Raw genomic sequence first — 26,545 nt, forward strand, 5'->3', positions numbered from 1 at the left:
CATGAGAAGACACAGTTGTTTGGATGATAGAAAGTGAGAAAAAGGGATGAAATCTTAACAAGATTTTAGTCTTACCCCATCCACACAATGTAGAATTTGTTTTATAAAAGAAGTTGGGTAAATAATCAACCACAAAACTCTAGCTAGATTTGGGAGATCAGAAAGTTAAGGGTTTGGCATTTTTGTACATATTTTTACCAACAGGTTGTTAATGCACATTCTTTTGAAGTATAATAGATGGTAAATGACTTAAAAACTTGTGTTACTGGGTCTCCTCATGTAATTTATGGAATAATAGGATGTGATGGTAATGAATACACAAGTTTGTGTGGCTAGAATTAAGGATGTTACAAAGCACGGTTATCTCTCCTTAATTCTCCTTTGACTCTTGAGTGCTTGTTGTTTCTAACCATCTGCAACCCCCCTGCTATATTCCCAGTTTGCTTTTTTGATCCCTTCTTTCTTTAAATGCTACATGACTACTTTTCTTTTTTATATAGTAGTTCATGTATATATTTCATTACTCTTGCATCTAGTCTGTGAGGATAAGAAGCAAATCATACCCATACCTCTGGGTAAGGATATATCCCAGTTAACTCCACAAACTACAAAATGAGTAATTCTTTATTTATTGATCCATTTGCTAAATGATCCATTTGCTAAATTTGTCTAGCCCTGTGCGTTGTACATAGTGCTGGTCAGTAATTGTTCAGTGAATGAATTTAAATTGGATTCTAATGTTAATGCTTTGAGATTGATAGAGTATTTTTATTCTTCGTTTTAATAGATGAAAAGAAACTGAGGTTCCTGGACTTTTAAATGCTTTTCCCGAGTTTTACATAGTTACAGAATTGTTCATCCTGGCCCAAAAGGAATACTTCCCTGTCTGGAAAGCTAGTGCTTCTTTGTTTAGGTCTTTCTAAGTTCTTTAATAAAGAAGTAAAATTTTTAAGAAGTGTAATGGAAGATAATTATTTTTCTTGTCTTAACCCAAAGTAATATATATTAGTTTTGTTAGACTGCTAACTTTAAGCTGTGTTTTATGGGAAACAAATTGAAATAATTGCACTTAATTTTATGTTAAGGGAAATGAAAGTTTTGAATCTTTTTTTCATACAGCAAAGGGAGACTGTTTCAATACTGAAAGTAAAATTTTTCTTTGGGTTACTGAGGCTTATTTAATGATGATACTAAGAGAAAAATAAGTCATTTGATTTTCATTTGTATTTAGGTGTCTTGAATCCTATCTTGAATCAGAATGGTTCTGTTTAGAAGAATCTGGTAAAATTAGGGATTCCTTAAAATCTGTGCTTTAAAAGGCCTATTTCTTTGCTTTGAGAATTCAGTTTCTTTTCCACCTTCAAGGCTGAATAAGTGTTGCATATTCTTGTATAATTGTTGGTTAATTGTTACTAATTCAAGTGAAATATAATTTGCAGTGAAAATAAGAGCTATAGGACCCTTAAGTTAATGAAGCAGCATTTTTTAGCTCAGTATTTTACAATAGCATATCTAGTCAGAATTCATATTTTTTCCAGTAACTCTGATAGTTATTTCTACTTTTTATTGAATATCAGCTTTCATAACTGCCTATTCATTTTCTTTATTAAGAAACTGTATTGTTTCTTTGTTCATCTTGTTAATTTCATGACAATATCCTCTGCTCACAATCACAAGATTATAACTTCAGTGACAGCTATGCTGTGAAATACTCATTTTAAAGATTAATAGTCACTACTTCCAAAAAATTAGAATTTTCAAAATCCTTTGAAGTTAATTCACCCTTGTAGAAATGTTCTTCCAGGCACCTGACTGGCTTAGTTGGTGGAGTATACAACTCTTGATCTTGGGGTGGTGGGTTCGAGGCTCATGTTGGATGTAGAGATTACTTACGAATAAATTCTTCAAAAGAAAAAAAAAGAAATGTTTTTCTATTCCTGTTTCTAGTCAAAGCAGTCTTTTTGTATTTGTATCTATATAAACTATGAAGGCTTTTACCCTGAACTGTGAGAAGTAAAGTATCTTTATTTGGAGACAAATAATTGCTCCCTTCTCCTTTCTTAATAAAATTGAGAGGTTTTAGAGTGAACTCCTTTTCTTTTTTTTTTTTTTTTTCTTTTAAAGATTTATTTATTTATTTGACAGACAGAGATCACAAGTAGGCAGACAGGCAGGCAGAGAGAGAGGAGGAAGCAGGCTCCTTGCTGAGCACAGAGTCCGATGCGGGGCTTGATCCCAGGACACTGGGATCATGACCTGAGCTGAAGGCAGAGGCTTAACCCACTGAGCCACCCAGGCGCCTCTGAACTCCTTTTCTTAATATTCATAGAAAAATCTAATGATGATGTAATAGAGTTGGAGATGTTTGGGCAGGATGCTTCTGCTTTTTTAAACACAAAGGTGTGGGGGTTTTGGGATTGTTTTATGTCTTTTTCTCTTTTAAAATTTTATGCATTTATTTAGAGAGAGAGAGTGCGCGCACACGTGAGCAAGGGAGGGGTTCTGGAGAGAGGGAGAAAGAATCCCAACCAGACTCTGCACTGAGAGCAGAGCCTGAGGCAGACTTCAATCCCATAACCATGAGATCACGACTTGAGGTGAAGTCAAGAGTCCGATGCTTAACTGACTGAGCCACCCATTGGCCCCATGTTTTACGTCTTTGATACAGTGGTGGTGGTAATAGTTTTTGTTGTTGTTTTTTTAAAACAAGTATTTAGTTGCTCATAACCCACAGATTGTTTTTGAAGTGTATTCTTGCCCCCTTTTCTATTAATGCATATTCAATTATTTTCCAAAGAAAAGGATTTTTTTTTAAAAAGATTTTATTTATTTATTTGAGAGACAGAGATCACAGGTAGGCAGAGAGGCAGGCAGACAGAGACAGATGGGGAAGCAGGCTCCCTGCTGAGCAGAAAGCCCATTGTGGGGCTCGATCCCAGCACCCTGGGATCATGACCTGAGCCAAAGGCAGAGGCTTTAACCCACTGAGCCACCCAGGCACCCCAAAAGAAAAGGATTTTACTGTAAATACTGTCTATAGCTATCTCTTTAAATTTAACCATACATTTTGGATAATTTTTTGATGCTTTTAAGTATTCTACAGCAAAGTATTTCACTGTGCGTTTATTGTAGCTTAGCCAGTCCTTGCTGTTTGACCTGTGCAGAATTATAGTAGGTAACTGTTTTGATTGTGGTGTATTATCCTATATGATCCTCACAAATACTGCTTGGTGTAGGTATTTTTATCACCTATTTACAGGTATAAACTGAACCCAGAGATGTTAAGTAATTTGCCCAGATTTTTTAGCTAATTATAATGATGAAGATAATGATAATAGCATTCAGTTATTTGTCAGACACAGTGCTCTGTTCTTTTCATACATGGTTTCATTTAACCCTGATAAGGACCCTAAATGAGGTAGACCCTATAAAATCACTTTTTACAGAAGAAACAGGCTCAGTGAGATTAGGTACTTATTCATGGTCCTAGTTCCAACAAGTAGCACCTGTTTATGACTCCTTTCTAAAATTATGCAGTTGATAGTTTTTGTCCTGCTTTCAACCTCTGCTTATTTCTGAGGAAATAAGTAAAACTTCTAGCAGTGAAAGACACTTCCAGCAAGTTGTCTATCTACCTTGGTTGCCTCATCTCTAAAGTATGGATGGTAATCTCCTTTTATAGGGTTGTTCTATTAAGTGATGACATATACAAAGCACACAGGGTTTATAGTAGTGCTCAACAAATATTCCTGCTATTATTATTTTATCCTGATTATGTAGATTTTTATTCCAGTTATAAAAGCAATAAACGTATATTATAGAAAATGTAGAAAAATATAAAGGAGCTGAGAAAGTAATCAGTCTCACTACTAATGACATTTTGACAGACTTCCAGAAAACTGGAATATTTTTTATATTTAGATTTTTTTTCTTTTTAAAGATTTTATTTATTTGAGAGAGGGAGAGAGCAAGAGAGCACAAACAGGGGGAGGGGCAGGCAGAGGGAGAAGCCGACTCCCTGCTGAGCAAGGAACCAGATGCGGGACTCCATCCCAGGACACAGATCATGCGAAGGCAGACTCTTAACTGATTGAGCCACCCAGGTGCCCCCCCACCCCATATTTAGATCTTTCACTACAAGTGATATACTGGAATTTTTTGTTTATGGGAATATCTCTTCTGATTAATTTCTTCAGGAAGAATAGAGACTGTGATCTTATGTACTATCACAGTTCCTGGCCCACAGTAGGTACTCATTAAATATTTGAATTGTACTATTAGAGCTTTTGTGGTTTTTCAGTTTCTCATCATTAATAACTGTCCTCTGCATTTAAAAAAAAGATTATGAAATGATTTGAATGAAAAAATAAAGATGGTAGATGTGCAGTATGGCTTCAGGAAAACTGAGTTTGCTCTACTTTTGGACGAAGTGGTTAGGTACAGCCATTAAACGTGCTGAGAGCTGAGTAAGAACATTGTGAAATTACATTCTAAAGGTCAGAAACAATTGTTTAATGACTACAGCCTTGAAACAGATGGTTGTCAAAACTTTGCCAGGAAAAAAGTTCAGCAGTAAATTGGCATAGCTCTCTAATCGCTGAGAAAGATGCCTTCCTGTCAGCCTATGGCAGTAAGTGGGAGCTTTTGCCCCCTCCTAAGAAGGTGGTGTCTGGATGCCATGGCCCTTTTGGAGTAATGGCTTCCCTTTAAATCTGAAGTTCTTTCATTGGAAAATATTAAATTGTCTGTGCATAAAGAATTTGAAAGTGGGTGATAGTATGCAAAATCATGAAAACTTAACAATCTGGAACAGGAGGGATTCTTATTTAGTAATCTGTGAATACTGCTTTGGGATATTACTGAAAGCCTTCCCCGTGCATATGAGAGGAACATTCAGACCAAAGTTCTAAGTTAACGTATAAATTATTTTTGACTTAAATGAAAATAGAATAGCTAAATAATAGTTGCAATAAAAAATATCTGAAATTGGGCATGTGGTAACTCTGGAGTTACCTGCCAGAGTCATTAAGACTTAAAACTTCATTTTTACAAGCATGTATAAGCGTTGAAAGTGAAATGGGTGTAAAAAGGAATTCACAGAAAATTAGCTCCCCCACTTTTTTAAAAAGCTTCTTTAAGTGTGTTTTTATTATGTGCAGCTATTTTAGTGAATGGATTAAATACAATTTCAGGTTCAGTTCAGTTTTTCTCACTCGATACACGTCGTTACTAAGAGCTTTGACTTTGGCCTTACAAAGTCCTCATTCTGCACATTCCATACTGCACCGTTCATACTGCACAATTACTCAGGTTATAGTGGCTTTCAGTGCATGTGAGTGTCAGTGTATGCTGCTCCTTAGTGAAATAAGGAACTTGTTGTTGACTGTGCTTAAGTGCAGGAACTTGAGATGTGAATGGAGGGTGCTCTGAGGCAGAGATATTAGCTAAGGATAGTGTTGATGTATACACTGCTTGCCAGGTCTTCATTTCCAGATGAGTTGAAAAAAGAGCAAGATGAAGTTTTAAATTTTAGGATAATATCCCCTTTCAGTAACTGTTGCTGTGTCATTGCCAGCTATTAGAGTTATTAGAGCAGTGACAACTTAAAACAACCGTAATACTGTCACTTATGCTGTGTATGAGAAAATATGGGTGGTGTTTTACTTTATAAAAATTAGTCATTCATTTTAGAGAATTCTAGAGATACATATAAACTTAATGTTAAAAATACTATACTTTCCCAATGACATTTGTTTCATGGTGTTTTCATTATGAGAACAGTTTTTTGTTAAATTTCTGTGCTAAAGAAAATACAAATACTCAAGGACCACACCCCTCCTATACATCACTTCTGTCTGATTAAAATTATTGGCAGATTTCTCGGTTAGTGTTTTGTTAAGGTATTTTAAAATGAAATTTTAAGGATTCTGACACTAAATGCAGGTGGTAGAAAGATTACTAGTAATTGCTGGTCTGAATTTTTCTGATTTCACAGCGTTAAAGAACCAGTGTGAATAGGCTTTTCTTTTTGTTATATTTGTCTTTTGATTTTTTTTTCCTATTTACAAAAGTAAATCCTTTTCTTAGAAAAAATTAGAACATAAAACTCTGTTTTGAGGGGCGCCTGGGTGGCTTAGTTTTAAGCATGACTCTTGCTTTTGGCTGGGGTCATGATCTCAGGGTCTTGAGATGGAGCCCTGTATTGGGCTCTGCGCTGGCTGTGGATCCTGCTTAGAATTTTCTCTCTCCCTCTCCCCCTCCCCGCACTTGCACTTCCTCTCTCTCTAAAATAATATATAAGATCTTTTTAGGAAAATTTTATTTTGGTTCTTAAACTGCGTAATAATTGGCTTATTAGTGCTATGAATGCTGGTTTTGCTAGGCTAAAAATGGGAATGAGAGCGTTATTTGAACAAGGAAAACAAAAGGTATATGTAAGTGCTCTGTGAGTGTGTGTTAGAGTTAAGGGTAGACTCTAGGGGGGTGCAGCCTTGATGAGAGAATTAAAGATGCTTTTAATATTTCATTTTAATAAGTGAAGCTAGTTCAGCATTTAGAAGGTCTTTGTAGTTTGCCTTACACCTCTTTCACCTTTATTTTTTACTGTTTTAACATAAATCCTGGACTTGAGACAAATGGGTCTTGTCCATACTCCCTGATGCACTATGTCCTTTGAAACCTCAGGGATCCACTTTTAGGCTGTTTCTTTTGCCCCTGGAGACTTCCCCCTTTCACCATTGCAAATACTTATGCCCCTCAAAGCTCTTCAAGAGTTGCCTACAAGAACATGTTTTTAATATTTTAAAAATCCACCACATCCTTGAAGATTACAACTTGCTCATATTCGGTATTTAATAATTATTGAGTGAATTATTATGAACATTTTAGATTATTTGTCGTATTTTTATACAATGATAGGAATTTGTCTCAACTTTCAAATGGGTTATTGTACAAGCAAATGTGGTAATACCATTTTTCTAAAAGATTTATTGGGGCACCTGAGTGGTTCAGTCGGTAGGGCATCTGCCTTCCACTTAGGTCATGGTCACAGGGTTCTGGCATTGAGCCCCATGTTGGGCCCCTGCTTAGCAGGGAGTCTGCTTTTCCCTCTCTCTCCCACCGCACTTCTGTGCTTTCTCACTATCTTTTTCTCTCTCAAATAAATAGATACTTAAAAAATATATATATATTTTTAAAATTTATTTTAGAGAGCTTGAACAGGGGGAGGAGCAGAGAGAGAGAAAGAAAGGGAAGCAGACTCCCCAGATCAGGGTGAGTGGCTTGATCTCGACAACCAGAGCTGACATCAGGAGTCAGATGCCTAGCCTACCTGACTGGGGCAGCCAGGCACTCCTATACTAATTCCTTTAGAACAGGGTTTCTCAGTGAGGGGTGCTGTTGACATTTTGGGTTGGATAATTCTTTGTTGTGGAGGGGTTGCCCTTTCTGTTGTAGGATGTTTAGTAGCATCCCTAACTCCCACCCCAGTTGTGAGGACCAACAATAGCTATAAAAATTGCCAAATCACCCCTGGTTGAGAGCAGTTCATTGGAAGAAAAAAGCATATGGATTTCAGGATTCTTAATTATAGCTTATAGTGTGTATGCATGTTGTTTTTGAAGGGTGGCTTTTAAATAGAAATAAAATGTTTCAGAGTTCTTCAAATTTAACCTTGTATAATTCAAGGAAATTATCTCGGGCACTATTAATTCTTAAAAAATTTTATGACTTAAGGAAATTGCATTTGTTTTTTACTGTTTTGTATATTTTACATGAAATAATAAATTTTATTTGGTGTTTCCTCCAGATTGAAATTAAAATGAAAAAGACAGAGGCTGTGAGATGGGAAAAGCTAGAGGGGCAAGGAGATGTGCCTAAACCAAAACAGTTCATAGCAGGTTTGTTGTCTGGCCTTGATGAGCTTTAAATTCATATTGTGTTATATACTTGAAGTTAAATAGTAATGAGCATTCTTTCTATTTTCATTATTTATGTTCCCAAGAACAGATACAGTGAGTGCAATAAGATTGCTCTGTAATGAATACAAAGTGCCTTTTATGTGAAGTGTCTACCTTCTTCAATTCTTCAGCTGAGAATAAGAGAATGCCTGCATAAACCCTGAGGGGGTTGCGTTTTTATTGTTTACCCAGTCGCTGTATGACATTAGTTGAGGGTTGTTTTTGTGTGTTACCCTTTCCTATTGCTTCTTTTTGGGTTGTAAGTGGATTAAAGGTTTATTCTGCTGAAATAATTTCTTCCTCTTTGCTCTCCTTTTTATTTATTCCTTTCTATTTCTTCTGATATTGTCAACTCTAATTTCGTGGACTTTCAGGGCTTCACAGAGTAAAATACCTAACCCATTTCACTCTATTGCTCTTAAAGAAGTGCTCACAAACAGGTCATGAAAACCTAAGAAAAGCCCAGAAGAGTGGAAAACTAGGGTTGATTGTTTTTAACCCTATAAGGAACAGGCTACTTACTTGGGATCAGTTTTAAGCCTATGCAGTAGACAGCTATTTTTCTAATGGAATGATTAATCTGCTTAGATACTGTTAGAACTACAGTCTGAGAGTATGTTTTATAGCAATGCCCTCATTAAGGAAAGGAGAGAAAATTTTTTTGATTAATGTTCTGATTTGATGACTAAAATGCTACTTATAGATTTTTTCACTGCTCTTTCTGTAACAGAAAATAGAATTCTTGTGGCACCTTTTAGAAAACACTGAGTTAGCCAACAAATCCTTCATTATATATTTTTAATTTATTTTTTTATTCATTATATTTTATTTTTATTTTGAAATAATTTTAGATGTCCCTAGAAGTTGCAGAAATGATAAGTTCTCATGTACCCTTCACCCAGCTTCCCTGCATAATAACATCACAACTAGTCTGTTGTGTAATTAGCAAAACCAGAAAGTTGACACCAACAGATAATTTTTAAGGATTGAAATATTTGAAGTTGGTATGTAGGCTGTTAAGCTTCTGCTTCACATTTTATTTTAAAAGACAGGAAAGATGTTATGTGATTCTTTTGGGTCTGACTCCCAGAGATTTGGGGGCTGAGGTTTATATAGAGCTCAAAAAGCGTTTAAAAAACAAAAACAAAAAACTTTAAATCTTACTCAGTTCTAACAACAGTCCTCTATAGGAGGCAGCCCTGTTTTGCAGGGTCTAAAAGTAAGCAACTTGCTTAAGATCACCCAGCAGTTTTTGTGGTCTAGGACTAAACCCTGGTCTTCAGGGTCTTAGTCTGGTCCTTATATAAACCCTCTATGTGATGCTGGTTGTTGCTGCATCTTCTAACAATGGAAAAAAGTCTCTGCTGACCTGAGAATCTTTGCAGTTATTTGATATTATAATGAATGAACAAGGAAGTTAGGTTACCCATCCATTCCTCAGTAGTTTATCCACCATCTACTGGTGGTAAAGTTTTCTGAGATTAAATATGGAGATTTTTTTAGTGTTGTAGTTGCAGAGTTTTTATAAACTCAATGCCTTGGATATTTCAGATGTTATTCCTTCTGTCTTGTTATATTTTTGTAAGGAATTGATATGCTTGTCAGATTTCCATGTCCTTCAGGCTGGAGAGTGCAGATAAGGGCAAGTTGTTTAACCTTTCTGGACCAGTTTTCTTATCTGTAAAATGGAGGTTAGAATCTGTTCCCTTTCTTCTAGGGAGTCAGCATTAGGATTAATTAAACCCATGCTTTTTTAGGCTCTTAATTTAATACAGCATACTTTTTTTTTTTTGCTTTCTTTGGCTACTAGTGAAAATGCACATAGATCGAGAGGGGATTACTGGTAGAAAAGGGTAGATCGGAAAACTATATGCTTACCCTAAACAAAACTATGTGGGGTGCTGTTTGGTTTTGTTTCTCTGGGGAGATAGGCAGGGAGGAAGTTGGCTTACAGGTGAAAAGAAGGGATGGAACAACAGACTGAACAGTTGGTAGTTTCTCATTTTTGAACTATTTTGAGGAAAGAGGGACATGTTGTATGTTCTAATTTATTAATAGGAAAACTTTGAGTTCGGTTTTTTAAAGCTCTGTGGCTACACTGTCCAGTATAGTGACCACATGTACCTGCTGAGCGTTTGAAAATGACTGGTTTGGATTGAGTTGTGCTGGAAGTATAAAATACCAGATTTTGAAGACTCTATGAACGGACATAAACTCTTAATATATTTATATTGATCCATGTTGAAGTGATTGCGTATATTAGGTTAAATAAAATATATTACTAGAACGCATTTCACCTGATTCTTTTTAGTATCATGGCTACTAGAAATTTTTAAATTATGTATGTGGCTCACATTTGTGGCCTATGTTGTATTTCCATTGGAGAGTGAACACAACTGCTCTTATAGCTACTAGGTAGATTACTTTTTAATTACTCGGGTGCCACCATCTTGATTCCCTTAGTCTTTGGGATAGCCCTGGCAGTGCCCTGAGCTGCTGAGCCAGTCAGTAGCCTCTCTGGTTTTAAGAAGCCTTGATTTACCTCAGTGTGTCCTACAGGTACTATTATTTTCTGTGTGTGCATGAGTGAGCATTGAACTCTAAATGATCACATGGTGTATTTTTCAACATTCAAGAATTGCTTATTATCTCCTATTGAAATAATTAATAATTTAATTATTAAATTAATTATTTAATTTTTTATATTAAATAAATTTAATGGAGTCTTAACTCAAGGATGGAGTCTTAACATCTAATGGCATGGATAATTATATATTCAGTTTATCTCTACTCTGAAAGAGGCACATCAAAAAAGCCACGTTTTTAACATTTATTAAAATTTACTTAGAAATTTCTTAGTGAAGCATTATTTAAAAACACTTTTTAGAATTGTACTATCTCAGCAACTTTTCTGTAAATATAAAAGTTCTAATATATTTTTCACTCAGTTCCCTCATTTTTAATACAAAGAATGTTTTTAATCTAATTCTGTAATATGTACCAAAAACATATACTTCATTAGATTTTGCTCAAAAGAAATTCCTGGATTTTACATTACACTGATTCAGTTTGTAGAAGTGTAAATCTGATTATTGATTTATATATCAGAAAGACATTTATTATGAAATTTAGTGACCTAAACTATTTTCTATGATGTTCTGTATGTCATGGTCACAAAGTTTACATATTCTTGACATAATCATCATATGTTGATTAATCACATCTATCTTTTTTACTCCATAGATGTAAAGAACTTATATCCGTCATCATCTCATTATACAAGAAATTGGGATAAATTGGTTGGTGAGATCAAAGAAGAAGAAAAAAATGAGAAGTTGGAGGGAGATGCAGCTTTAAACAAACTATTCCAGCAGATCTATTCAGATGGTTCTGATGAAGTGAAACGTGCTATGAACAAATCATTTGTAAGAACCTAAGCTTGAAAAACATATACTGTGGTAGTACTCAGAAATTTTAAAAGAAAGATTAATTAGGCAATTTGAAACCATATTGCATATATTGTGGTTGGGAGGCCTTTTTGAATAGGCTTCATCTGAACATTTCTTTCTGCTCTAAACTAAGAGTAATTATTGGGGAAGTTGGAAACTTGTCGGGGAGTTGAGACGCAAGTGGTTTATTCCAAATATTTTTTAATTACTGAGTTAGAACTTGGAAGGCTTAAGGAAATACTCTAATTACTGTAGTTGGATTTATCACAATAGCTGAAGGAATCTCCATTAGAACCATATATAGTGGCCTCAGTGTCAGAGATGAAGAATATAGACAGGAAACTGCCAGAACAGTGTTTGGCAAGTAGCAGGTGCACATTAATTACTCATTGGTTTGTTAATGATTTATCTGTTGATTAAGGAAATAAGCACCAGGACAGCATAAATACCACCTAAATTCAAGGCCTTAAGTTCTGAGATTTTAATAACAAGTCATCTCTATAGAACTAGGTTGATTATTTTCCTGTAGTTATAATCATTTGACTTTTATCAGTAGTTTTGGAAATGTCACTCTTTTCTAAGGCATTTATATTCAAATTAGTATTTAGTTAATATATGTCTTGGAGACTTAGATATTCTACAGAAGTTACCCTGTTGTAACTGCTCGTGACTGAGCATTTCACTGTTGATTTTAAAACGTGTTTCTAATTAAACTTTTTATGTTGAAATAATTATAGATTTATATGCAGTTGTAGGAAATAATGTAGATAGAGATCCCTTGTATCCTTTACACAGTGTCCCCTAGTGGCATCATCTTGCAGAACTACAGTAGTGTATCACAACCATGATATTGACAGTCAGATGAAGAACATTTCCACTGCCACAGGATTCCTTCAGTGTAGTCATTTTATAGCCATACACACAGCCACCCTGCCCTTCCTTAATTCCTGGCACCACTAATCTGACAGGTCTTTGTGAGATACATAGTGTGTAGATATTTTCTCTCAGTCTGTACTTTGACTTTTTATTTTCTTAATAGTCTTTTGCAGAGCTAAAGTATTCAATTTTGATGAAGTTCAATTTATCAGTGTTTGCTTTTATGGATTATGCTTTTATTATCAAGTCTCGAACTCTTTGCCTAGTCTTAGATCTGAAAGATTTTTTCCTGCGTTTTTCTTTCAATAAGTTTTATGGTTTTACATAATACGTTGAAGTCCATGATCCATCTTGAGTTAGTTTTTTTTATATGAAGTTGAGATGTAGGTTGAGGTTTTTTGTATGTTTTGTTTTTAGCCTGCCTGTGTTCATTTGCACCAGAACCATTTGTTGAAAAACTCTTTCTAACATTGAATTGTTTTTGTGTTTCTCAAAAGTTACTTGAGTATATTTGTCTGTTTCTGAGTTCTCTTTTTCATCGACCTACATGTCTCCTTCCGTTAATACTATAGTCTTGATTATCTCAGTTATGAAAGTTTTGAATCCAGGAAGAGTCATTCCTTCTGCTTTGTTAGTCATTTTCAAAATTGTTTTAGGTATTCTAGTTCTTTTGCTCTTCCTCATAAACTTTAGAATATTTTGTGTATATATGTACCAAAACATCCTGTTAGGTATCGCATTGGACTATATATCAGTTTGGAGAGATTGACATTTTTACTGTGTTGAATCTGCCAATTCATTTATTTAGATCTTTGATTCTTTCATCAGCGTTGTGCAGTTTTCTACATGTAAATCCTAAATGTTTTGCAAGAGATACCTAAGTATTCGTTTTTGAGTGATTGTAAATTGTATTGTATATTTAACTTTGGTGTCCTTGTGCTAGTGTTTAGAAATACAGTTGGTTTTTGTTTATCTTATATTCTGTGACCTTGCTAAACTCGTTTATTCTAGGAAATCTTTTGGTAAGTGTGGGTTTCTCTGTAGATAGTCATATTTTCAAGTAAGGACTTTTAAATCTGATATTTGTGACTTACATCTTTTTTTTGCTTTATTGCAATGGCTGGAACTTCTGGCACTATGTTGAATAAGAGTGGTGAGAGTGGACATTTATGCCTTGTTCCCATTTTAAGGGAAAAACCAGTCTTCCACCATTAATTACAATGTTAGTGGTAGGTTTTTTGCAGATGCTCTATCAGGTTGAAGGTCTCTATTCCTTGTGAGATTTTTATCATGAATGGCTGTTGACTTTTTGGAAGATAGCTATTAGCTAGCTGTGCTTTTTGAATGCTTTTTTGGCATTGATTAAAATGATTATGTGATTTTTTTTCTTCTTTAACCTGTTACAATGGTGATTTTATATGATTAGTATATTTCAGCTAAAACCCTGCTAAGAGGGAAATTTATACCATAAACATACACAATAGAAAACAGAAAGTCAAATCAATAATCTAATTCACATCTGAACAACCTAAGAAGATAGCAAAATAAACCCAAAGCAAGCAGATGGAAGAAAATAACAACAGAAATGAATGAAATTTATAATAAAAATTATATTTTATTTATTGCATCCTTGGGATAAGCTTCATCTGGTCATGGTGTATAATTCCTTTTATATATATCGCTCAGTTCTACTTTCAGATACTTTGTTAAAGATTTTTTAATCTATGTTCATAAGAGATATATTTTTTTTTATGTCTTTGTCTGATTTTGGTATCTGTGTAATACTAACTTCATAAAATGAATTGGGAAGTACTCTGCTGTTTTTTGGAAGAGATTGTGTAGAATTGGTGTTAATTTTTCTTTAAACTAGTAAAATCATCTGGGCCTGGACATTTCTTTTTTGTCAAGATTTTAAATTACTTAATTATTCTAGGGGTGCTTGTGTGACTTAGTGGGTTAGGCCTCTGCCTTCGGCTTAGGTCATGATCTCGGGGTCCTGGGATCGAGCCCCGCATCGGGCTCTCTGCTTGGCAGGGAGCCTGCCTCTCCTTCTCTCTCTGCCTGCCTCTCTGCCTACTTGTGATCTCTCTCTCTCTATCAAATAAAATAAAAAATAAAAATAAAAATAAATTACTTAATTATTCTAATAGCTTTGTAGGACTGTTCCAGTTATCTGTTTCATATCATTGAGTGACCTGTGGCAGTTTGTGTTTTTGAGCATTTTATTCTATTTAGTTTGTCTAACCTGTCAATGTTGGTAGTATTTTCTTACTATTTTTATTTTGCTATCTACAGGGTCTCTAGTGATACTCCATTTCATTCGTATGGCGGTAATTCGTGTCTTTTCAGTCTTGATACAGAGGTTTGTCAATGTCAATGAATTTTTTTCTTTCCACAGAATCAGCCCTTTGTTGACTTAGGAATAGATTTTCTTCTATTCTTTATTATAAATTTCATTTGTTTCATAAATTTCCCTCTTAGCAGGTTTTTAGCTGTCTCTAAATGTCTAAATGTCTTCTAATGTTATATTGTCATTCACTTTAATATGTATTTTGATTTCAGTTGAGACTTCATCACATGGATTGTTTAGAAGTGTGTTGTTCAGTTTCCAAATGTTTGGAGATTTTCCTGTTACCTTATTATTGGTTTCTGATTTTATTCCATTGTGATTTGAGATTATATACAATGTGATTTACATTGTTTCATTGCCCAGCATTCAGTCTATCTCAAGTTTATGTTTCGCTTGAAAAGAAGGTGTATTCTGTTGTTGGAAGGTGTGTTCTGTAGTTGTCTGTTAGATCTTGTTGCTTGATACTGTTGTTGAATTCCTCTGTATCCTTGCTGATTTTGTCATATTGTTCTGTCAATTTTTGCTTCACATATTTTGCAGCTCTGTTTGGTTCATATGCATTTAGGATTGCTGTATCTTCATGGTAGATTGACCTTTTTATCATATATACATGTCATTCTCTAGCTCTGGTAATTTTCTTTGCTCTGATACTAATATAGCCAATTCTCCTGTCTTTGATTAATCTTTGCATGATGTGTTGTTCTATTCTTTTGTTTCTAACCTGTCTATATCATATTTAAGTTGATTCCTTCTGTATTAAAGTGAGTATCTTGGAGATAGCATATAGTTGGGTTGTTTTTCATCTCTTCTGCCAGTTTCTGTCTTTTAATTGATGTATTCAGATAATTTACATTTAATGTAATTATTAATTAGGACTTCAGGACTTTAATTCTGCCATTTTCTTTTTTTGTTCTGTGTTTTGTTTTTGTTTTTCCTGCCTTCCTCTGAGTACGTTTAAATATTTTTTAGTTTCATTTTTATTTATTTGTAAATTTTTTAGTGTTTCTTCTTTGTATAGGATTTTTAGTGGTTGCTTTGTATGCTAGCTATATTATACATAGCTTATCATAGTTTACTGGTGTTATTTTTAAAAGATTTTATTTATTTATTTGATAGAGATCACAAGTAGGCAGAGAGGCAGACAGAGAGAGAGGGGGAAGCAGGCTCCCTGCTGAGCAGAGAACCCAACATGGGGCTCAGTCCCAGGACCCTGAGATCATAACCTGAGCTGAAGGCAGAGGCTCAACCCACTGAGCCACCCAGGTGCCCCACCTGGTGTCATTTTTTTTGTCAGTTTGAGTGAAGTGTAGAAACCTTACCACCCCCCCATGTCCCTTTAACCTTTCTCATTTATAATTTTCACAAGTATTTCTTCTACATACTTTTAGAACCACATTATACAGCATTATATTTTCATTCAACTTTCAAACATAATTTAGAAAGCTCGAGAAAAAAGCAAATTCTATTTTATTTGTTGTCTTTTTTTCATTTCTAATGTTCTAAGATTCTGTCATTAGGTTTTTCTTATTTTAGAGAACTAAATTTAGGCATTCTTTTTTTTAAATAATTATTTTATTATTATTTTTTAAGTAGGCTCCATATCTAGAGTGGATCCCAGTGTGGGTTTGAACTCAAGATCTGAACTGAAGTTGAGTCGTATGCTTAACCAGCTGAGCCACTCATGTGCCCCCTGGCATTCTTTGAGATCTGCCTGTGACAAATTCTGTCAGCAGGGATTTCTTTAGTTTTATCCTGATTGGGGTTTGTTGAATCTCTAGGTTTATATGTCTTTCCAAATTTGGGAAATATTCAGCCATTATTTCAGATCTACCCTCTTTGTCTTCTTCCTAGAACCTGATGATATAAGATAAATATTTTGTCACAGTTTCACACATCCCTGGGACTTTCTTCATTTTATTTCTCATTTTTCTCTGTTGTTCTGATTAGGTGATTTATATTGTCCTGTTTTCAGGTTCATTGATTCTTTTCTCTATCCCGTCTCTTCTGTTCTTTAGCCTATCTACTTAAGCTTTTTACTTCAATTGTAGTTTTTAATTCTAAAACATTTGATGGTTCTTATATCTTTTTTTCTTTGCTGAATTTTTCTATTTTTCATTTGTTTCAAGCAAGTTCATGATTTCTAGTTAAAACATTTTTTATTATGACTAAAATCTTTTGTCAGATAATTTTAACATTTATCATATCTCTGAATTAGCCTCTGTTGGTTGTCTTCTTTCTTGAAAAAATAGAATCTGAAATTTTCCTTCTGCTTTTTTTTTTTGACCAGCAATAAGTGATTTTTCAGTTGTAACTGGGATGTTTTCATGTTCTGCAGTGAGACTGCATCTTATTTAAATCCTCTATCTTAGGGATGCCGGGGTGGCTCATCTGGTTAAGCATCTCCCTTCAACTCAGGTCATGAACCAGGGTCCTGAGATCGAGTCCTGCATCAGGCTTTCTGCTCCTCAGGGAGCCTGCTTCTCCCTCTACCTGCCGCGCTCCATTCTTGTGCATGCTCTTTCTCTCTCTGGGAAATAAATAAATAAAGTCTTTAAAAATAATAAATCCTCCCATCTTATTTGGCTTTCTCTGCCAGTTATTCTGTCAGAGGACGGGAAGGCACTGCCTCGTTATTGCTAGGTGGAGGTAGAAATCCAGTATGCTAATCAGCCTCCTTAGACATCCCAGAGCATCTCTTTGTTACTACTGGGAGTGGGATATAGATACCTATATGGTTTTCACTGATACCACAGGTGGCAGAAGAGGTGGGTCCATGATAGCCTAGCATGGATGGAAGTCTGGGCTCCTCACTCAGCCTTTACTGGCCTTGAGCGGGGATGGGACCACAGGTTTTTCTGTGGTGTCTAGTGCAGTAGAGCAATTATAGCATAAAACTTTTCTGTCTTCCTAAGCTATCTTTTTGTCTTTCTTCATCGTTTAGCTAGAGAAACCAGGTTTCTCTTCAAGATTTTTTGTTTGTGTGCCTCTTAGTGTTTCTAGCTTCTTTAGGAGCAACTCTAGGACATGGGGCAAAAAGGAAAACCCAGGGGACTCACCACCATGTTACGTTGTTCTTTGGCTCCCAAGGTCCTTAGCTGACCTTCTTCCCTTCATCTTTTAGAGTCTTACGTTTGTTTACATATATATAATGTCCAAAGTTTTTAGTAGTACTTAGTAGAAAGAATAGGATAAAGTATATCTACTCTGTGTCCCCAGGAAGGGAAGTTAGTTTCTTTATTGACTTTTTTAAGGGTATGCTAGAAAGAATAGCAGTGTGTGAAATTTCAAAGATAGATTATAGAATCTGCATCCATTTTCATACAGAGGCTTTGCTAATAGTGAATGAACCACGTACACCCATAAAACAAGCCATCTAGAACATACCAAGTACTTTTGGAAAGACAAGCAAAGTAGACTTTGTCATCTATGATCTTGCAGTCTAATTGGGACAAAAGACCAACATGTACAAAATAATGAGAAGGAAATGCTGAATTGCACTGTAGTCCATAAAGAAAGAGGGGGAAATAAATGTCATCAGTAAATATCAGATTATAAGCTAAATTTGCTTTCTTCATCTTCATAGGAGTAGTTTATTCTATAGAATTTATCTCTTTTCAAATTTTTCAAAGTTTTTAAATTCCAGTTAGTTACTATACATGTAATATTGGTTTCAGGTGTACAAAATAGTGATTCAGCACTTCGGTATACCACCCGGTACTCATCACAAGTGTACTCCCTATTCCTTATCCCCTGTTTAACCCATGCCCCCATCCACCTCCCCTCTGGTAGCTATCAGTTCTCTATAGTGAAGTATGTGTTCCTTGGTTTGCCGCTCCTTTGGTTTCTTAAATTTGCCTTTTTTTTGTTTCTTAAATTCCACATATTAGTGAAATCACAAGGTATCTGTCTCTGACTGACTTATTTCAGTTAGCATAATACTCTCTAGCTCCATCCATGTCATTGCAAATGGCAAGATTTGATTCTTTTGTGTGTGTGTGTGTGTGTGTGTGTGTGTGTGGCTGGGCAATAATCCATTGTGTATGTATACCACTTTTTCTTTTTTTCTTCTCAGATGTGGGTCAGGATTAGATTAGGGTTTTATGGCCAGAGTTAGGGTTAGGGCCCGGGTAAGGGTATATGCCTTGTATCTGCAATTTAGAGAACTCTCTAGAGGACTCGATGACATTAGGATTGGGGTTAGGGCTTAGGGTTAAGGTTAGGGGTTTATGATGTTAGTGGGTTTATATTAATGAGAGAGTATGTTACTTGAATGACAGTTTCTACACAGTGTAGTTCAGTGAGGTATGCACAAGGCTCATGCTATATGCGGCTCATGTGTTTACATATACTTATATCTGAATGAAAGAAGATGTTACTTAAAACATACACTGTATACTTCCACTCAGGTAAGAATAGGTCCGTTCTCATATGCTTCTACACATTACATTTACAAACATACATATCAATATTTTATTTGAAGTCTACCACGTGCCGTTGTGGCTTAGATCTAGGATATAAGTGTTAGCAAAATATGTTACTTGCCTTGGTGGAGCTCTCAGCTTTAGTAGGAACCAAGGGTACTAAGCAGATAAAGCAGACCCTTAAAATTCTTAACAGTGTAGTGTAATGCATATTACATTAATGGTAATTATGATCATAAAGAATACAAATTCTACAAAGGTAGAGTCCTGATTAGGGTCAAAGGAGGCCACAGAGAAATGGTGATATGTCATGTTTAGAGGATAGCTAAAGAATATGGAAAATAAATGGGTGGCAAAGAACATCTCATGCAAAGCAACCCATGTAAGGGAGCTTGACAGGGAGTGTGAGGCATGGGGTTACATGGAGGTTCCAGTGTAGTAGTGGGGTTTGTAACTATATACATATGCCAGCAGCACAGCTGATGATGTAAAAATGTTTAGATTTTGATAATTCATACTGTTTTTCGCTGTGATCCAAGTCAGTTTAATTTTTAATTGCATTAAGATAACAAATGTCCAGAGTTTTTTAGAATGTACTTATGAATATGCTAAGGTTGTTGGTAGGTGGTAAATTCTATTAATGGTAAATAGATAATCAGTTCTTTAGTGAGATACACATTTTATGTACTCATGCGTATGCACATTGATTTGAAAACTTTCCAGCATTCCCTTGTATATATTTGCCACATTAAGGGGATCTTAAAAGCTCTGTCCAACTTAAAAAGAAAGAGTTTACTTTGCCTGGTCTTTACTATCTTTAACAAAAGAGATTAGTCATTTTCTTGGGGAGCCAATTTTGTTTTCATCAGAAGGTAGATTTTCCACATTTACCTCAATTCTGGTTAGCCGAGGGAGATGTGCTTTTTATTTATATGACTGTGTATGAACATGATGCCTTCTGCCTAATTTATCTGGAAAGCCTAAAATTAAATCGAAGTATTGTCTTATGTTTATATTGAGCCAAACATAGCTTATATTTAGAACACTATACTTGAAACAGTTTTAGAAAAATACTCTGTTTTGATTATATGGTCCAAGGATTAATCTATTTTTATTTCTTATTACAGATGGAGTCTGGTGGTACAGTTTTGAGTACCAACTGGTCTGATGTAGGTAAAAGGAAAGTTGAAATCAATCCTCCTGATGATATGGAATGGAAAAAGTACTAAATAAATTAATTTGCTATCACTGTATTGCATATATTCACCTATGCCCATTGTGTATTAATATCGCATTCTTGAATTTTGAACTCTGAGTATCTTTTTGAAAGGTTATACCTCTTTACCTCTTTGTGCTTTAAAAATCATTTTCCTTCCAAGTGTTAAAAGATTCTAATGAAGAACGAAGATCATATTTTAACACTTTTGTCCTTAAGGATTTCAGACATGCCAAAATGGAATGAAGTATCATTTGCTACTGGATAGGTTAGTTCTACCTAGTTATGGAAGTGGAAAAATCATTAATGGGATATCTTGGGTTATTGCCTTATTTTTGATGGAGTATTCTGTTAATAATTTATTAGATTTGGCAGTTTGGGTGAGCATAGATTTTTTTCAACTTCCATGTTACCTTGTTTGCTTTTAAAAAATGCTTTTGGATGGAGTTGTAAATACAATTTTTCTATGAAGAAGCTTGGTTTATTTACCTTTTTCTTAAGTTTTATAATGAGAACTTTGAGAAATTATCACAGGGAATTCCTGTTTGGTTATTTTTATGGGAAATATTTGTAATTACACTGAGATTTTGGTCCTTACCTTCCAAATTCCTGTATAAAACTTAAGACATCTGAGTTTAACATGCTGCAAATTTATCCATACTGAAGGGTAATCTGTGAATTTGGGTCTAAGAGTTATTTTGGAAAGCCCAATGCTACTTCTGGCTGGGTTTTTTTTTTTGTTGATTTTTTGTTTGTTTTGTTTTGTTGGATTTGTCCGCCCTCCCCGCATCAGGAGGTTTAAAATTACTGATGGTTTGTTTTGTTTTGTTATTTTGAATTTTTTTCTATATTTTTTTCTTTATTAGAGTATTTCTCATCTCACATCTCCATAATTACTTGGTTTCAGTGGTTTAAGGTAGCTGCTGAGAGAATAAATTAATAGGTATATATTTAGTATGTACTCTATTTCTAGAGTAGATACCGTGGGAATACAAAAAGTAAAGACACGTTCATTAACTTCAAAGAGCTTATAATCTAGCAGAGAAAAAATTAACATTCATGAAAGAATTATGGAATGGCTGATTGCTGAACTCATTATAAATAGAGTCTTGAGACAGAAAAATAGTGTGTTATGATTAAAATTCTTTGCAGTCTGAGCTGTTACAAAGTATAGGCCAATGATGACATGTAGGTCTGAGTTTGCTTTTTGACCATAATTGTTGAATTGTTGAGGTTGGTGTCTATTAGATCTCACAGTACGTTAAGGCATTCCTGTATCCTTCTAGCTTAGGATAAGGTAGATCAGAGGCAAATCAGGCTTTGAGTCAGCCTCCGAAAGAGTGAGAATTCAGTCCCTTCCATCTATTCGTTTGACTTGAAATGTAGCAGGGTTCATGAGGAAAATGGTGATGGGGTGATACCTGACTACCCAAACCTCTTACAGCCTATTAATGCACCTGGGAGTTTTCACTTCTCCTTCTGCCCACTTACGGCTACAGGCTGCTTTTTTGGTTCTTCAGCACTGAAGGAAAAGGCAAAATTAATTTCTTCCTTGTGTGAATTTCTACAGTTTTCTCCTTAAGGAAATTAGATAGTGTTCTGTGTGGCACAGTTTCTCAGAACCGTTAGTTCTCAGGGGTGGTTAGGGAGGCCAATGCTACAGACACATAAGTTGAGCAACAGCACTACACCAGGGACAAGAATCCTAGCTTCAGCAAATCTCTGCCACTAATTACCTTTATAATCTTCAGCAGGTTTAGCCTTTCTATGTCTTAGTTCCTTTATTTGTAAATAATCTTTAGGGCCTTAGAGTTAAAAGTCCATGATTATTTTTTTCTAACATTTTATTTGTTTATTTGAGAGACAGTGAGAGAAACAGAGCACGAGAGTAGGAGAGGGTCAGAGGGAGAAGCAGATTCCCTGCTAAGCAGGGAGCCTGACATGGGGACCGATCCCAGGACCCCAGGATCATGACCTGAGCTGAGGGCAGACGCTTAACCAACTGAGCCACCCAGGTGCCCCTAAAAGTCCATGATTCTAAATAAACATTTTTGTTGCTTAAGAGCAGCTTTTTTCTTTCTTAGGAATGACACTATTGTAATAGAAATTGGTTTTTTAAAAATTCTAGTACTGTTTACAAGGATGCATCATATCCACAGTATGTTTATCTGTTGGCTAGATTTATTTAATATTTGGGACTCAGGATTTGCTGAGCCAAATGGAGTTCCTAATATACGTGAGTATAAATGGACCTGGTCCAAGTACAACAGACTTATGGTGAAGAAGGGACTTATGAGAAGTAGGTTAGAGTGCTGCCTTAAAGTACCACTCTGAAGTACTGCTTCTCTTTCACCCTTTTAGATAATGAGAATTTTTAAGCCTCCAGAAAGTTAAAAAAACAAAAACAAGAAATCAATTAAGAGCCTCTTTATCCTTATTCTCTATATTCTCAGATATTAATTGCTCTCTTTTTCTTTCTAGACTTCCATTTTCAGTTCTTAAATTTTGGTTTTCTTAGTGTTCTGGTTAACCTTTTATTTCTTTTTTTTTTTTTTTTTTTAAGATTTTATTTATTTATTTGACAGAGATCACAAGTAGGCAGAGAGGCAGGCAGACAATGAGGTGGGAAGCAGGCTCCCTGCTAAGCAGAGAGCCCGATGCGGGACTGTATCCCAGGACCCTGAGATCATGACCTAAGCTGAAGGCAGAGGCTTTAACCCACTGAGCCACCCAGGTGCCCCTAACCTTTTATTTCTTAAGAAGATACTTTTTTTTTTTCCTTTTAGTATTTCTTATTTTCCTTTTTAAGGTTTAGTACTGGAATATGTTTTTTTCTTAATCTTAGCTTTTTCATCTCTTCTGATTTTTGTAATCATCTGCACCTTGATGACTTCCCAGAATTCTCACACTTACCTTCAAAGAATTTTGAACAAGGTAATCTACTTCTTTGAACTCTTCTATCAAGTAATCTCTTGAGATGGCTATATAGGGTCAATTTTGATAATTTTCTGTCTGTCCTAACCCATTCAGAGTTGATTGCCAGCTGTAAGAGAGTCAGCATTGGCAATTACAGGCCACTTTAAAAAATAATTGGTTTTCTCTATCTTTAATGGAATGGAGAGAAAGGATGGTTTGCATTGATAACTACATTTTGAAAAATATTTCATCTCTTAGATTTGTGATATTCGCTAACTTCAGAACATTGAATGATTATTGTCTCCCTGAGGCTACTATAATAGAGCAAGGGAGAAAATTGGATTGTCTTATAAATATATTTATAAATTTATAAATTTTATAAATTTCAAATATTTAAAGTGGGGTATGTCAATATATTACTACAAATAAGTAGATATGTTAATTTAGTTCAATACTTAAATATTATTTAGCTATTCTTACCCATTTTACTTTCCTTTTCTCCTTCCCCCATTATCTACATAATCAGAATAGATCATTGATTTCTGAGATCTCACTGATTCAAAGCAGTAATGCCTATCAGTTTACCATCCGATCTGCCTAATGCCCTTTAGCTGTACTGGGATCTTCCTTGTCCAAATTAGTGTGCATGTCTCTGACTTGTAGCTATTACTGACATTTCCAAGAATATTCAGAAAATATCTGGGTGAATGGTTGGTTAAGAGAGCTACTTTTTTTTTTAACCATCTCTAACGAGGTTTACCTTTAGACATTCACACCTGTTACTATGTGGTCTCATAAGAATGGATTTTGGTTATCTGTGGCTCGGAGGAACCAAGGAGAGGAAATAATAAAAGCTTAAAAGGACAAAATAGTGGTGTCTGTGTCGGAAAGAGTGAAGTAGTTCTGAATGAGAGATCATTAGCATTGATCTGGTTTCCTTTGTCTCCAACTATGCATACTCTATTGTAGGTTCATTTTAAACCAAGAGATTTAATTTTGGAAATGTCTGGGAACTTGTGGGTAAATTAGAAATACTGATTTATTGGGGCGCCTGGGTGGCTCAGTGGGTTAAAGCCTCTGCCTTCGGCTCAGGTCATGATCCCAGGGTGCTGGGATCGAGCCCCGTGTCAGGCTCTCTGCTCAGCAGGGAGCCTGCTTCCCTTCCTCTCTCTTTGCCTGCCTCTCTGCCTACTTGTGATCTCTGTCTGTCAAGTGAATGGATAAAATCTTTAAAAAAAAAAAAAAAAAAGAAATACTGATTTATCCACAGATGTTACTGTTTGGGACCATCCTTGTGATCTGCTTCTGAAATTAACTCTTAGGCTTTCTTCCTACCTCAGTGAACGTGCCCCCCAAATCAAGCTAAAATCCTGTACATTGCTTACACATTAGGGCAGTAGCAGTGGTAGCTATTCTGTACTAGTACATTTTATGGGCCAGGTGTCACTAAGTGCCATGTGTACACTACCTCATATATAACAGCCTTGTCAAGTAGTGATAGCATCTTATTATAGATTAGAAAAATGAGGCCAAAGTTAAGTTCTTTGCCCAAATTTACTCCACTGATAAATAATGCAGCAGGGATTTGAACGCAGACCTGTCAGACTCCAGTGCCATGCTTTAACTTCCTCTTGAGGTTTATGAGTTGAGTGTACAATGAGTGATTGTTATTATCTACCTGAGAATGAAGCCAAAAATGTGTAAGTTGAATTATTTAATTCTGCTTGTTTGTGGGCTGGGAATGTATTTTCTTTCTTTGTCTTTCTGTCTTTTCTTTCTTTGCTTTCTTTCTGAGAGAGCAAGTGTGGAAGGGGAGTGGCAGAGGGAGAGAATCCCAAGTCAGCTCCATGCCCAGCACAAAGCCCAAGCAAGGCTCCTTTCCATGACCCCAAGATCATGACCTGAGCCATAATCAAGTGTTGGACACTAAGCCGGCTGAGCCACCCTGCTACCCCTAGAAAGGTATATTTGTAAATGTCAGAATATTATCAGTTTTTAAGTGGGAAAACTTACTAGGAACCCAAATCTCTTGCTTATGGAAGGTAATATAAGCAAGTTACCTTGATTTGTGTTGAAGGTGCTGGGTTGTTGTTGTTGTTGTTGTTGTTGTTTTTTAATCTGGGTAATCACAGAGAAACAAAATACCCTTAACTGTTACAGGTATAAGAAGACTGACCCATCATACTGATGAAATTCTTAGGATAATAATCTCCACTTTGTGAGCTGTTAGGAATTAAGTGAGTTGTTTATTTTAATCCAGAAGGCTCTAAAAACTAAATTTATGTGTGAGCTTACAGTATAAAGTCATATTTTGCCACACAAATATTAGTATGCTTAATTAGAGAATGCTAACACAGATCCTGCTGATGTTAAAAAAATAAAATATCTGTATTCTAAAATCCAAAATTTGGAATTGTAGAAACACATCTGACTCCCAAGGGATTTGAAAGAATTATGTACCTGTATATTTAAAGTGCAAAGAGCAGTGCTTAATGTTACAGATAATGTCAGGTTGTTTTGTGGTTTTTTTTTTTAAGATTCTGTTTATTTATTTAGAGAGAATCTAAAGCAGACTCTGTGCTCAGCATGGAACCTGATGGTAGTAGGGCTTGATCTCACAACCCTGAGATCATAACCTGAGCCCAAATCAAGAGTTGGACCCTTAATGGACTAAGCCACCCAGGTGCACCCATCAGATTATTATATATGCATTTAGGCTGAGAGGCTTAAATCCTGTAGAAAGCCTTTTTGTTATAAGTTCAATCCTATAAGATTCAAGATTCTGTTTGAGGAAAATTATCAGCTGGTTAAAAATTGTTAGTATCATTTTTAAATGATTGAAAGTATATAGAAAAAGTCTTTAATTTGAATGAGTATTTTAATTAAGCAGAGCTTAAATATGTAAGTATTAGTATTTTAAAAAGAATCATGAAGTGTACTGGTGGTGGAAGATATAAACTATGTAGAATATTAAGGGATTTCTTTTCACAAATTCTTCGGTTTTAATTCCATTTTAATTTAAATGTCAAAACAGTAGAACTGTTAGGATTTATAAAAACAAGATACATAATCACACCACTTGTAAACCATGAATTCTGTCCTGTTCCATCAGTGTAGAGAATGTGATTTTTTTTTGTTTTTGTGTGTTTTTTGAATTAACATATAATGTATTATTTGCTTCAGGAGTACAGGTCTGTGAATCATCAGTCTTTTTTTTTTTTTTTAAGATTTTATTTATTTATTTGACAGAGAGAGAGAGATCACAAGTAGGCAGAGGCAGGCAGAGACAGAGGGAGAAGCAGGCTCCCCGCTGAGCAGAGAGCCCGATGTGGGGCTCGATCCCAGGACCCTGAGATCAT

The 26,545-nt window shown here is 35.3% G+C and overlaps 1 protein-coding gene across 2 annotated transcripts in view; it reads left to right on the top strand.

The window, feature by feature from the left end:
• Positions 1 to 20,744, top strand: part of LOC111147000 (SGT1 homolog, MIS12 kinetochore complex assembly cochaperone) — a 41,047-nt gene extending 20,303 nt beyond the window's left edge. For both annotated transcript variants that reach the window (XM_022502832.1, XM_022502831.1), the window contains exons 11-13: positions 7,808 to 7,898; positions 11,202 to 11,383; positions 20,182 to 20,744. In XM_022502832.1, coding sequence (XP_022358540.1) covers positions 7,808 to 7,898; positions 11,202 to 11,383; positions 20,182 to 20,283 — 375 coding nt within the window. In that variant the 3' untranslated portion in view covers positions 20,284 to 20,744. The remainder of the gene's footprint in view (positions 1 to 7,807; positions 7,899 to 11,201; positions 11,384 to 20,181) is intronic.
• Positions 20,745 to 26,545: the final 5,801 nt, after the last annotated feature.

Source organism: Enhydra lutris, unplaced genomic scaffold, assembly GCF_002288905.1.
Source record: "Enhydra lutris kenyoni isolate GAN:26980312 unplaced genomic scaffold, ASM228890v2 scaffoldscaffold15, whole genome shotgun sequence".
NCBI classification, from domain to species: Eukaryota; Metazoa; Chordata; class Mammalia; order Carnivora; family Mustelidae; genus Enhydra; species Enhydra lutris.